The sequence below is a fragment of the Lepidochelys kempii genome, chromosome 10 (assembly GCF_965140265.1).
Source record: "Lepidochelys kempii isolate rLepKem1 chromosome 10, rLepKem1.hap2, whole genome shotgun sequence".
NCBI classification, from domain to species: domain Eukaryota; kingdom Metazoa; phylum Chordata; order Testudines; family Cheloniidae; genus Lepidochelys; species Lepidochelys kempii.
Window position 1 is genome coordinate 70,254,025 of NC_133265.1, and position 14,505 is coordinate 70,268,529.

At 47.8% G+C, this 14,505-nt stretch overlaps 1 protein-coding gene across 6 annotated transcripts in view; it reads right to left on the reverse strand.

The window, feature by feature from the left end:
* The window catches only part of FANCI (FA complementation group I), a 44,527-nt gene extending 31,153 nt beyond the window's left edge, over nt 1–13,374 (reverse strand). For 3 of the 6 annotated variants that reach the window (XM_073304152.1, XM_073304153.1, XM_073304149.1), the window contains exons 1-6: nt 7,012–7,089; nt 5,286–5,419; nt 3,830–3,902; nt 3,299–3,429; nt 2,679–2,835; nt 231–288 (exon numbers count right to left, since the gene is read on the reverse strand). In XM_073304152.1, coding sequence (XP_073160253.1) covers nt 231–288; nt 2,679–2,835; nt 3,299–3,429; nt 3,830–3,902; nt 5,286–5,369 — 503 coding nt within the window. In that variant the 5' untranslated portion in view covers nt 5,370–5,419; nt 7,012–7,089. Of the gene's footprint in view, nt 1–230; nt 289–2,678; nt 2,836–3,298; nt 3,430–3,829; nt 3,903–5,285; nt 5,420–6,249; nt 6,300–7,011; nt 7,090–10,425; nt 10,483–11,330; nt 11,480–12,669; nt 12,831–13,220 lie in introns of those variants that run through there. The other 3 variants (XM_073304151.1, XM_073304150.1, XM_073304154.1) reach the window with 3 other exon arrangements.
* Between the last annotated feature and the right edge of the window lie 1,131 nt (nt 13,375–14,505).

The following is a 14,505-nucleotide window of genomic DNA, read 5'->3' on the forward strand; positions in this document are numbered from 1 at the left end:
TGGAGGAGATTCTCCAACCCAGGGAACTCTGCAAAGCACAACGTAAAGGGCATTATTTGGCTGCAGACTCTTCCTAGAATTGCAGAAGCAGCTGGGGTTTTAGACTGAGGCTAGTGTGTCATTTTATAGCAGATGGGTATTAGATAGATTTTTTGTAAAGAGCCCAGATGCTGATAGGTGTGTAACAATTCTTAAATTAACAAATAGAAATGAAGAGGAGATGTACACACCTGCTGGAGCAGAGGGTATTGATCAACTGCTTCTTAAACTCTTCTCCACTCAGCTCACCTGGAGAAGCAAGAGGTATTTAGGAGCAGATTCCAGTGAAACGAAAGTATAGGAGAGAGACCTTAATATTGATGCAAAAATTATATTAATACAATTATAACTATTTTATTAGGTCATTACAAGCTTGTTTGCTTCTTTACTGAATATTAAGGTATAGCTACAAGTATGTTACAGCCAGAATGCTTGGAAATACCACAATACATGTATTTAGCTAGTTAAGTTACAAAATGTTAAAGCTAATCAAAGACGTTCCAGAAGGTTTCTACTTCTATCTCCCATGGATAACAAACATCAAGAGAAACTGCGTAAAACATCTATGTTTTAGGCAAAGGCCTAATTGTAAAAAGGAATGTAGAGCCATAAGTCTAAGGAAGTGTCCATACCAACCCCTTTTATTTAAAAAGAAAAATCTCTGCTTGTATTTTTGAAACTCCAGGAAAAACATGTACAGTTGGAAATGTGTTCAAATTTTGGTTATATCTTAAAAGTTGAAATAACAAACCCTTTGTGAAAGGCATACATTTACAAATATGTTAGCTAAATGCAAAGCTCCTAATATCACTACTATGTAAATAGTAAAATGCTTTATGTACCAACATGGAATCGAATTACCTTGCTAGACAAGTGTAACAAGCCATTTAAATATAGAATATTTATATTAATAGGGAATTAATTAATTGCTGGCAGTGCACAAGCAAACCCTCACCCAACTCAAAAAGGCAAGAAAAATCATCCTCCAAAAATTGTCATGTAGAATTAATAACTTAAGCTAAAGAATTTCTAAAAGTTATTTAACTTTAAAAGGCTGTTTTGAGAACAAAACCTTTTTATAGAAAGAACAGGTTTGCACTTTTGAAAACAGAATTTCAATTTCCTGTCAAACTCTAATAAAACTGAAAGAATATCTCAGAGAACGGACTGAATAAAAAGAAAAAGTTAAAGCTAGCTTTGAAAGTTATCTGATGCTTTCCTGACAGAAAAACAGAGACAATTAAAGAAATGTTGCATATTCATTAATAAACTGCATATTCATAAAATGAAGGGGCTCCTAAGGATTACCCAGGAAGGCATGGAGCCAATGAAAGAGTGACAGCAACCCACTTGAAGCTAAACAAGCCCAAAATGGGTGTGTTTTCCTATAGTGTCATGAAAATAGGAAGGAGAAGGGTATAAAAGTCTCTGAAGTGAGCACACCATACACATACCCTGGGCTAGTTTGTTTAGACAGAAAGCACTCCACAAGTCATAGACAGCTAAGAAAAACAGAGAAAACTCAAGAATAAACCAACCCCTGGGGAAAACATCCCCAAAAACTTCATCAAAGATTGATGAGAGAAAGTTAACTAAAATACTGTCAAGGGGTTAGATTTAAACTCTTGTACTGACATTTTTGGGATAGGAAAATGCTGCTGTCACTTAAATGACTAACGGTTTCTCTGTTAATCACCAGATGGTTAGACCATGTATTCGTGGAGAGGAGATGGGGGCTAATCCCTGGTAAACGGAAAAATAGTGGAACTTAGTTGGATTTAAGATTCTTTGGGCAGGTCTTCACTACCCGCCGGATCAGGTAGTGATCCCCGAACGCACTCCCCATCGACTCCGGAACTCCAGCTCGTGAGAGGCAGCTGAAGTCAGCATATCTTAGGTTGACACCCCCTTCCCCCCCAGTGTAGACCAGAGCTTAATATTAATAATTGACCTGTTTTAAGACAGCCCCTTAAAAGGCTTCTTCTACCTAACTAGTTTAAATATTTTGTTTTATTTCAAAAGATTTAGTTAAGATTGCTTTCTTTGTCTAATTATAAACTGTTAAGGTTATTATTAACAACACAGGCTTCTTACCAGACCTTAAATTATTTTGCCCTACATAAACAGTTGTAAATATCTAATAAGATATAAAACTGAATTCACAATAGTTTGGGGAAATAATATACTTTGGTGATACATTACCAACAGAAGAGTGACCCACCAAAGGAGGGGTTCACTCTCAAAGGTGTAATCTGTTAAAAGCTCTCTCCAGAGACATACAGAAAAGATTATAACAAAAATAACCAGATTATCATTTGTGTTGTTTTGTTTAATATTTTTTCTTTTTCTAATAAAAAAATAGCCCTGGTTAATAATTTTTGTGATTATTTTGCTTAGTCTTGATCATGGTATCCGCTAAGGTATGCAAAAGAATCCCTATGACTAAAAGTAGTGGGAGTCACATCCCTGCGCTGGCAGTAAGAGAAACAATTAGTAAGAGCTGGCCTACCATTTCATGTTTCTTTAAATATTTATAGTAATTTTTAAAATGAAATTACTTAGAATCCAACAATTTAAAACTACCCCTCCCTTTCCACCACACAAAGGATTGGGCAGTGAGTGGGAAGTGAAGGGATTACCTTTCCCATAAACCAGGCTTTCTTTAGAGGTAGCCAGTGCAGTAAGAACTGTAGAAAACAACTCTAAGGACTTCCCATTAGACAGGCTTCCTCCTTTAATAACATCAACAAACAGAGTGGCCAGTTCAGCCAATGCAGCGCCTGGTAATCGACGAGCCTGATAAAAGATTTTTTTTAAAAAAGAGTATGAGGAGATGCACTAGAAGACTCCAGACATAAATACAAGTGATTAAAAGAAAGCAAGTATACTCTCAAGAAGCCAATGAGAACCACATTAGAGACTGCTGGTGCAGCCCAATATTGTTTAGTAGAGGAAGTCACCCTGAAACACAGTATGCACACTGGCCGTTAGAAATGGAGATAAGTCATGTTGACTAAGTCAAGGGATTGGACAGTCTGAACTACTTCCAGGTACAAACATCCAACTATGATAATCACACAGATAACACTTTCCAAACATTAACTAACCTCATCTTAGGTGAGACTCATGCAGGTGACCCACTCATTTTTCCTAGTGGCCTAATTAATAATTGGAATCCACATCTCACAGGTAAAAGGGCACTTCCCCTCCCACCTAGATCCAATAGGCCCCATATAAGCCACTCCAAATGAGCACCTACCTCCAGCATCAGCAGCCCTATGATCTCTGACACGATGTCCAACTGCAGGTCCCCCGACTCCACCAGCTGGATACAATGTTTGTAAACCTGGAGTCTCCTGAGAACACCATTCTGCTGAGAGCAAGGGGAACCTTATTGTCGGGGGGGGGGGAGCGGGGGAGACAAAGGGGAAAGGAAAAAAAATACTCTTAAAGAACTTAGCTAATTCCTGAGTGCATCTGTGGTATCTGAGAAAAGTTAGGTTAGACCTATTTCCCCTTCCCCAATACATGTGTAACATTGCCACATTCAATTGATCCCAAGGTCAGGAAGCCTGACCGCTTGTATTTAGATAGAATCACAGAGAGAGATGATCAACATTTTACCTGAAAACCTACTTCTTCCACGATATCTACAAGACCTAGTTCAGTTGCCCACTTACCTACTTCAACTAGATATTTCTTGAGCAAACAGTTAATCTATATGGGCAAGTCAAGAGCCTTCTGAAAGTAAGTTATCCAGAGGTCAATGAAACCCAAGTTGTCCCATTACCTTTGAAGATTCCCCTCAGCAGTACGGCAGTCTCCTTTCCCTTCACAGCCTGCCTCATAATAAGGTCACCAAGCTGCAACCAGAAGGAAACAGCTGTAAGATACCAGTTGCTTATTTTCATACTTCCAACATTTACATTTGCAGGTTCACCCCCACCCCCTTCTAGGAAAAGCATTGCCTGTCCAGGAACTAATTCCTCAACAAAACGGCTGGGACTCACATACCTATTATCCTTCACCTGAACACCTTGCCATATTGTTATATTGCACCATGATTGACAGCAATGTCAGACATTTCTCCATCCCTGTAGAGTGGATAAACCTAACTACAACCCTCCTAATAGCATTACATGGATCTGTAGCCTATCAGAGACCATACCAAGGCACAAGGCAGTCCTAAATAAGTTCCCAATCTGGGTACACCATAGAACAGGGGTGGGCAAACTTTTTGGGCCGAGGGCCATATCTGGGTGGGGAAACTGTATGCAGGGCCATGAATGTAGGGCTGAGGCAGGGGGTTCGAGTGGGGGAGGGAGTGTGGTGTGTAGGAAGGGTCTCAGGGCAAGGGGTTGGGGTGCAGGAGGGGCCTCAGGGCAGGGGGATAGAGTCCAGGAGGGGGTGCGGAGTGCAGGAGGGGGCTCAGGGAAGGGGGTTGGGGTGTAGGAGGGGTGCAGCAGGGGGCTCAAGGCAGCGGGTTAGGGGGTCTCAGGACAGGGGGTTAGGGTGAGGGGTGCAGACTCCGGCCCGCTTACCTGGAGCAACTCAGGAGTGGCAGTGGTGCGCAGCAGGGCTAAGGCAGACTCCCTGCCTGCCCTGGCCCCGCGCTGCTCCCAGAAGTGGCCAGCATGTCTGGCAGTGGCTCCTGGGGGTGGGGTGGGGTAGCCAGGTCCACCCGGCCTGCCCTCGCCTGTGGGTACCACCCCCAAAGCTCCCATTGGCCACGGTTCCCTGTTCCTGGCCAATGGGAGCTGCGGGGGGCAGTGCCTGCAGGTGAGGGCAGCACACAGAGCCTTCTGCCCCCCTATCCACCAGTGGCTGCAGGAACGTGGTGCCAGCCGATTCCAGGAGCGGCATGGGGCCAGGGTAGGTAGGGAGCCTGCCTTAGCCCCACTCTCCCACAGGGCTGGCAATCCCACAGGCCGGAGCGAAAGCCCTGACGGGCCGGATCCTGCCTCCGGGCCGTAGTTTGCCCTCCTCTGTCATAGAACGTACACCACAGCTCTAATCTATTCCAAGTTCTTCTTTAGCCTTTGGAAATTTAGCATACAGCTAGAACTATTCATTCAGAGTACCATCTTACAGGTTTTTTTTTTCACCTCAAATGTCCAGTGAATTGGTATGGGCACACTTTTACAACATCTTCAAATGAAGGAAAATTCTAGCCGCCATTCTCTCCTACTACAGCCCATGCATAGAATCCAAGAAAAGCCTCAAATGTTCAAAAATATGCAACTCACTTCATTTTCCTTCAGGTTTTGCAGACATTCCTGAAGTCTGTCTAGTGCTTCTTCTGCTGCTAGAGATAAGATTTTCTGGTCCATTGTAGCTCGTGTCAGTAGACTTTACAGCACTGTCACGCATTGAATGTGTTCTGGAAAATGACAGGGGAATTAGCACTTGGAGAATAATACAGGAAACCACCTAGTCCTTCCCCACAAGAAAACTGTGCAGATAGCCATTGGAGAAAATTATTATTCAAGAGGATTTTCAAGGAATAACTCCCCCCATTCATCAGTTCTCCACTACAACACAATTTGATTTTACGTGTCTTTTACAGAAATGTCTCCCAATGTACAAGTTAAAACAACGGAAACATCACAGTAATGGCACGTGAGAGAAAGAATGGGAATCATAACTAGGAAAGGGCACTGGTCTACAGCTAACCATCAGTAGCAGGGGTTCTCAAACTGGGGGTCGGGACCCCTCAGTGGGTCACAAGATTATTACATGGGGGGTTACGAGCTGTCAGCCTCCACTCCAAACCCCACTTTTCCTCCAGCATTTATAATGGTGTTAAATATATAAAACTGTGTTTTTAATTTACAAGGGGGGTTGCACTCAGAGGCTTGCTAATGTGAAAGGGGTCATCAGTACAAAAGTTTGAGAACCACAGGGCAGCACCAAAGAGGTACGGGGAGAAATCACTGAAGCAAAATTGTAACTAGTGTAACCAGAATGTTAGTGTAGTACCAACCACGCGTCCCGTTAACATAAGTCATTCATAGTACAGCAGCATTCTCGGTAAGGACAGTCTGACTGGGATAGGGGATTCTAGTGGAGTTTCAGCCCTTAACATTCTGTTTTTTAATTGGCTGGCCATCACATCTCTGGCCTGAAAGTTCGAAAGGAGGTGGAATGACAAACAATGGAACAGAAAAGAAACAGAAAAGACAACACAGAGGAGCACAGGACTGGCCTCACAAAAATGTAGAGATTTCAAAGCTTTATTCCAGATAGAGCTGTCATCACCTCTGAAACAACCAGAAGATTCGCATTAGGAAGCACTCAGCACAAAGGGGGAAGAGAGGGCTTTCACTGTAATTATTTTTAAATTATAATTATCAGGAGGGATATTTGCATGAGAACATGATCTTTGCTCCCTAAGAACCCAGCTGCCCAATCTCTGAGAAACATCTGCAATGTCAGCGAAGAATGACATTTCAGGTGCAGAATTAGCAGCTGGATTTTTATTATGAATATACATATTATCTTGCACAGTTCTCTGCTGACAATAAAACACGACACAGCCCCGATGGTGAAAGGTGCAAAAACCCGTCTGCCCAGGCAAACATTCCCAGGGATAATAAAGGACAAAGCAACACAGAGACTTGTGGGCAGACCTCTCATTCCCCCGTGACACCAGACAAATAACACACCCAACCCCAGTTCAGGGAGACAAGTGGGGGGAGCGGAGGAAGGCACCTGAGTCGGGGTTTTTCAGACGTTTTCAAGAGTTTTTTGTAAACCACCCCACATTGAGCTCTAGGCACCTTCGCCACAACTCAAAATGCCAGCCCCCCCCCCTCCTCCTCCTCCTCTTCCTCTCTAACCCCCCCGCTGGCAGCCCCACAAGCCCTCACAGCCAGCAGCCACCGCCTCTCACCCTGCCCTGCCCTCGCCCCAGGCACTTCCCCTCCCCGGCCCCGCGCTCGCTGCCGCCCCCGCTCCCCAAGCCGTGCTCACCCGCAAGCCGCTCCCGCCTCGTGCCCGCTCGGGCCCCGGCTCCGAAACTCCCGCCGAGCACTCCGCATCCGTTACCCCTGGCAACAGATCCCGCCTCCCCGTGCTCACTTCCGCTGCCCGTGCCAACAGAGCCCGCCCTCAAGCCCCGCCCATCGGAGAGGGCCGGGACCCGGGGCGAGCGGGCTGTAGAACTCTCCGCGGGAGTTGGTCCGCGGGTTCGAATCGCCCCTTGTCCGCGGCGCGAGGCAGCTGCGGCGGAAGTTGGCGTGAGGAGGGCGCCGCTCAGCGCCCACAGCCCCGGGACTCCGGTCCTCTGAATCCAGCATGGGCTGGCGGCGGCTGCGTCTCGTTTACCCCGGGCCCCCCTCGGACTCGAGGGCCAGCTACAGCGGTCACCCCCTTTGTCTGGGGCGCGCTGCTGCCGGCCAGGTCTTCACGGGAGCACCAGGGCAGCCCCTTGGTGGGGGGAGCGGGGGGCTCTCGGACCAGCCCCGGGCGGCGGCGGCTAGCTCCCTGCGGTGTCCCATTTGGGAAATGTGGCCACCCAGGGCCAGCCTTAGGGGGTGGGTCACCTGGGCGACCACCCCTGGGGCAGCGTGGTCAAGGGGGCGCCCTGTGGCAAGTCACAAGTTGCTCCTGGCTGGCAGGGGAGTGCCACGTGGGTGGGGTGGGGTGGGGGGCCCAGATTTCTCCCTGCTTCCTCCTGGTGAAGGACCATTGTGCGAGGGAGGTGAGCGGTTCCCTACAGATACTGCTCCTCACTTCCCCAACGGTCCCCTGCCCCCCCCCAGGGGGCTGTAGGGGGGCATCAGGGCTCCCTGCATCCAGGTCACTGCCCCCACCTGGGCAGTGCTGTGAGGGGGGCATCAGGAGCTGCTGCTCCCCTGTCCTCCCCTTATGCAGCCCACGTGGGGACAGTGACCTGGATGCAGGGAGCCCTGACTTGGCTCCTCACTCCTCCCCCCCCCCAGCCACCTAGGGGGACACAGAGGAGCAGTGTTCAAGGGGGGGGGGAAGCAATAAAGCCAGCTGCTCCGTGCACCTAGATCAGTTTCCCCACATGGGTGCAGGAGGGGGTTGCAGGAGTTAGGGGCACGGGGGGCACCATTCAGAGGCTAGAGGTGTGCGGGGGTGGGGAGGCCATGAGGGCCAGAGGCAATGGGAGGGGACACCATGCCGCTGGGGGCCAGGAGCACCAAAATAAACTTTGCCCAGGGTGCCATTTTCCCTAAGGCTGGCTCTGTGGTCACCCTATGCAAAACCCTCTCAGCAGAGAGGCCAAGGACTGAAGGGGCCATAAAGGCCGAGCTAAGGAGTGACTTGGCAGTGGAAGGGGGTGCCATCCCTGGTCAGTGGGTCTATAGAGGACTCTTTTTTTAGGGCCCTAAAGTTGGCACCTTTCGCCAGCATGGAATTCAACAAAAAAATCTCCCAGATGAACTTTCAATAACAAAACAGGGGAGGCTATTTCAGTGCTTCCTTACACATACCCCAAACCCTCTTCACTCTTGGGGGGAGAGGGGGGTGACAGGAGTCACACACATGTCCGCCTCTCTGGATACATTATGGCGCCCCATGTCTTAATAAGAATTAAACAATCCTGCTCTCAGAGTCACCCCAGTCAGTAACAGCTCCCTGGCTTCCACTTATTGCTCTGTTTCTGCTTTGAGGCTTTCCTAGCAGGGCCTGAAATGCTCATCCTCTGTAAGTCAGGATCCCAAAAGCTTGCTTTTCATGCATTTTCCCCACCTCCACCACATCTACATGCATTTCAACATCTGCTCTCAATTGGGCTTTCTTAGAACAGACACTGTCAAATAAACCCCCTCTTTTACCCTCAGGGGGCAATGGAGCACACAAATTTCAGGAACATAGAACCACTCTGAATCCAGTTAGATTTGAAATGTGCTAGGATTTTCATCTTGAGATTTCTTGGAACCATTAACTCATTTCACATTCTTCAGTGCTTACTAGATTGAAGAAGTGATGAAATTACTGGCTGGAGTTCTATGTAATGTTGTCGTAGCCGAGTTGGTCCCAGGATAATAGAGAAACAGGGTGGGTGAGGTAATATGTTTTAGTGGACCAACTTCTATTAGTTAGAGAGACAAGCTTCTCCTTGAATGGTCTCTTAGAATAGGTGCTAACTCAGGGACTGGCAATCTTTGACATGCGGCCCATCAGGGTACCCCCCTGGTGGGCCGGGGCAGTTAGTTTACCTGCAGTGTCCGCAGATTAGGCCGATCGTGGCTCCCGCTGGTTGCAGTTCGCCACTCCAGGCCAATGGGGGCTGCAGGAAGGGTGCCGCTTCCCACAGCCCCCATTGGCCTGGAGCCACGATTGGCTGAACCTGCGGATTCTGCAGGTAAACAAACCGCCCCAGCCCGCTGGGGCTTACCCTGATGGGCTGCTTGCCAAAGGTTGCCGATCCCTGGCCTACTACTTTTGCTAAACCGTTTGATCTTGTATTTAGTTGTGACATTCTAAGTACTTTCCCCAGACCTCAAGAAGAGCTCCATGTAGGTCAAAAGCTTGTCTCTCACCAACAGAAGATGGTCCAATAAAATATTTTACCTCACCCACCTTGTCTCTCTCTAATATCCTGGAATGGACACAGCTACAACAACATTGCTAAAATTAGACTTACTCTAAGTTGCAGTTCACAGTAGTACCAAAGCAGTAACAACAACTATAAAGTGTAGGGGGCTGGTACTGTCAAATACTGTATTGTTTTTGATGAGGCTATTTCTGGAAGTGCTGTCAGCATGCACAAGGAAACGTGTTTCCTACCGCATCCTTATGGAGCTTTTGGAAGCACATCATGAATCACTAAGCAGGCAGAAATGCCTTTTACAGACCTCTCTGTGGAGTCCATGAGATAAGAAGAGGGAAGAAGAGGATATGGTCTGGAGGGGGAAAGTAATGACTAGGAAATGCATCCCACACAAAGGAGTCATGAATGTTTCCAGCTGCTCCTGCAACTGGCAGCAAGGATAAGAGGTGAAAGAATCAGGAAACTGGCCAAAATGGGGTCTGAGTGGTTGAAAGAGTACAAGGCTATGCTACCAAAGAAAAACTCAGGCGACGGACAGTCCCAGGGAAGATGTTTCTCAGTGGAAGCTGCGTACCTTACAGTTCAACAGGGGTTCTGTTTGGTCTTCCATATGGGCCCATTCAATCTCACACACACACACACACCATACCATATATTTCTGCTGAAAAGCCCACAGGAGGCTTGTGTGTCAGGTAATTTCTAACTCTTTGTATTTTCTCAAGCCCTTTTATCCCTGGGGCGCATCAACACTTTCTCTTCCCAGAAAAATTGTTAAATACAAACTTAAAGTATCATTCTCCTCTTGCCTTTTTGCTGGGCATGGTCCTAATACCAGCTGAGACCTGGTGTGTGCAACTCACCTCCAGCCTTGCATGTCATTGCGGGATCTGCAGGTGACAGGGCATCACGAGCAGGTTCTGAAAACAGCGGAGAGCCTTTAATGAGCTGCTGGCCCTGCTGAACCCTCCTTGTCTAGTGAGGTGGCAGCCTGCAGGATGCAGTGGGTTTCTACTCAGGACAGGGAAGCTATGTACATTTTTCTTTTTGGTAACTTCTGCTTTTGTGCCTTAAGATTCAGCAGGAGTTTTTTCTGCTTTGTCAGGTCACCTCCTGGAGGGAACACTGGCAGGGCACTGACACTTCTATTATGACAACCAAGACACTAGTGTCATTCCTTCCAGGGAAGAATAGGTTGCCTCAATGTCCTGTGGAGAAGATGCAGCACATGCTGTTCCTTGGCAGGGCATTAGCAATTATTGTGGCCCCACATATTTGGCACCTTTCATAAATGGTTCCATTTCTAGCTAATGGGCTCCTGTCACAGGTGCACAGGCTCAGTGCTCTGGTACAGCTCTGAATCAAACCCAGGCAGGACCCTCAGTATGACACCTCTGGGCACACTGTCACTAGGATAAACCTCCTGGGATTGACCTCAGAGCCTTCATCTACCCTGTTCCATGCCAGGAGCCTCCTGCAGTGAGTCTACCTGAATAGGACACCTGGGGAAGCCTTACACATCCCCAAAGGAGCCATGCCCCCCAACTTCTGCAGTCAACAGTGACTCTCGGCCAGCGTGGTGAAACAGAAGTGTTTATTAGTTGTCTGGAATACAGCGTAGGAAAGTTCTTTGTTCTCACAGAAACCAGAAAATTATATCTAAGTCCATCTTGGTCAGACCCAGAGCCCTGGCTCTTCCCTCCCCCCCCCCCCCCCCGACACCTTCCAAGACCCAAACCAGTAGAGTGTCCTGTTTCTAACAGCCCACCTTCAGTCACATCCTATTGCTTCTCCTCCATCCTCTACTGTGTTTCCCCAAGCAAAACTGGTCACCTGGCCTCCACTTCTCTCTTTGTTCTCCAACTCGTCGTTGCCAACTGGCTTCTTGCAGAAGGTGGGTTCCCCGGCCATCGGTTGCTAATTTACGAAATATCCAGTCATTGTCTGGACCCAGGAAGCTAGACAACAGACACATCTAGTCCCCTAGGGTTCACTGTAAAGATCAAGCACCATTGTCCCACCACCTAGTTAATCGTGCAACATATAGGGAAAACTGAGGCACGCACAGTATTCACACAAAACATTAAGAAAATCCCCCCACTTCATAGAATCATAGAAGATTAGGGTTGGAAGAGACCTCAGGAGGTCATCTAGTCCAACCCCTCTGGTCAAAGCAGGACCAACACCAACTAAATCATCATCACACTTCTTAGCTCTGTTTTGTTCTGAAACAGATTTCTCAAGCTGGGAGATACTAACAATGAGAAACCACATGCTCTGCATTATCATTTCTTTGCAGTGAATTGCTAGGCAACCTTTCCAATTTACTTTAAACATTATAGGGTGGCAAAAGCCATTGTACCTCTATGATCTCTATGCCACAGGAAAAATAAGTCATCACAAAGGAGTTTGTTGCTGACCTGTAACTTTCTTTTATGTGTCTTGAAATCTATTACAGTTCCAAACTAAACAACACTGCTCATAATGTAGGCCCTACAGATAAACAAAGTTGTAGTGATGTGTGCATTCTGATTCAGATTTAATAAGAGTAATTTGAATAAATGTGACATGCATTAATGGTCAGGATGTCACAGAGATGAAAACTGTATGTTGGGTCATCCTGAAGAGTCTATCAATCCCTGTTCAGGCTGAATAGAAGTGCAGATGCCTTCTAATCCGCTCCTTTCCCCAGCAGTCCCAAGCTGGCTGCCACATATACATATATGCCACAACATGCATTACTTGGTGCTAACAGTGTGTCATTGTGTCCTCATGCAACATCCCAGTGCAACATCCAACCTACACTAATTGTGAAGACTCTGTAAAGATCCCACAAGCTGGTTTCTCAAGCTGAGAGAGGGACCCTGGAGGACCAGGACAGTCCCCTGATCTTTGGGCCAGAGAACCAAATTGCATAAGCCTGACTAATAACGTTAGGTTCACACTGGTACCCAAAGTGGCTGCAGTCCTGCTGTGCAGAAGTGATCTGGGACCTGTTCCCTTAATGAGAGGGATTTGTGTCAGGTAACAAATTGTTACAGTGCAGTGGATCCCACAGGCAGATTCCTTCTCCAAAGTGACTCCTGTATAACTCAGGTAGTTCTCACCTCTAAAAATGAGCAGATCTGGGGTCAGGAAGGAACTGTACCGATGACACTGTAGGATCTTAAGGTGGGCATGGTGGTGAGGCAGCAGGTCCTTTTTCTCTGTGCTTTGAGCTGGGACCCTCCGTCAGGATCAGGTGGATGTATCCATCACAATCATTTTCCTGCAATACAAAGTACTGGGATTGATTCCTTTGAATGGAGGGGAAGCGGAGGTGAGAAGCCTGGACTTGGTGAAAAACAAGCCACAAAAGCTTTTCTTTTCTCTCTGTCCAGGCTTTCCTGCCTCTGCTCCTCTCAGCTGTTTCATGGCAGCTGCAGCCGGCAGAGGGCACTCTAGCACTGAGCTACTTTTCTGAAACAATGGAGCTCTTAAAGAGAAGGCTGATAAAAGCCAACTGAGTTGCAGTGATGCCAGGGCTTCTGCCTTTCCCTGACTCAATCTGCCAGCGACCCCCACCTCCCGCATGAGCCCTAAGCCAGGGAAGGTATCATTGTAGGCAGGTAGTGTATTTAACCCTCATCTCCCAAGATACTGTATATATGCTACTCACCCTCCCCAAAACACCAGTGTTTGCAGTGCCTCTGAGGTCCATCCCACATTCTGTGGACACCGATCAAACATTCGAGGGTCTTTCCTTAGTTACCCTGGGCAGGGCATCACCTTTCCCAGGCATTGCCTTTCTCCCTGATGAGCTCTGAGTCTGCTTGGGTTGGGCTGCAAAACAGATCCTGGTGTGAATAAGGGGAGGGGAAGGTAGCCCAAACCCTCCTTCGTCCTGCCCCAGTGCAAACAGGTCCCAATTGGGCATAGGCTGGTAATTACTGTCAGGAATCCCTCTGGGCCATAAAATATTGTAAGGATGGGCTCTAGTGACCGGTGTGAGGGAGCACAGCACCTCTGTCCCCTACACACCCCCATGCTGTAGGAACAGAGCACTCCAGGCTTGGGTGATGGGCCTGGCTGAACCTGGACCATAGGGACCTGTTAGTTCTACAGACCCACAGGTGTGTGTTGCATGGCAAAACCAGGTCCCCAAAAGCAGTCAGCAGTGTGGTTTTAGTCAGCAAGGGCTTGATTCTGCCATATCTTGCTGCCTGTGTCACCGTTCACACTGTGCAAAGCAAGGGCCCAGAGGGTGTAATGCACTCTCAGTGGAGCGATCAAGGAGAGGATCCTGACTCAGGAGCATTTGACCCCCCATTTGGCACAGGTCTAAATGGTGACACCAGGGGGAGAAGCAGGCCCAAGTCCCCATCACCGATTTTATACATCTGCCTGAAAACAAGGAAGGGAAGGGCAGTGAAGCTTTGGCTGCTCCAGGAGAGGTTCACATGGATTTTGTACCATCAGAAGGCAGCAAACGTTGGCTAAAATAAAAATCTCAGTTCAGCCTCCTGTGATTAGATATTTATTACTCTAATACTTTACCCACATGGGACGTGAATGAGCAATTGGCATCTCTTCACCAGCATTAACAGCCAGGTGACAAAAACCACCCATTATTCTTTCATATTAACTGAAAGACTCATGGTCGAGTCATTTAAGTTCAAATGTGACTGGCTTTAAAATGGTTCTTATCCAATGGGAAATCCTCTCTAGTTTCTGGGGATCACAGAGAAATCAAAAAGCTGTTGTTCTTGTAGGGCCTACACCTGGGATTGGCAACCTTTGGCACGCGGCCCACCAGGGTAAGCCCCCTGGCGGGCCAGGCCAGTTTGTTTACCTGCCGTGTCCCTCAGCCTGCGCCGCTTCCCGCAGCCCCCATTGACCTGGAGCGGTGAATCATGGCCAGTGGGAGCCGCAATCGGCCGAACCTGAGGATGCCAGACTTTGTG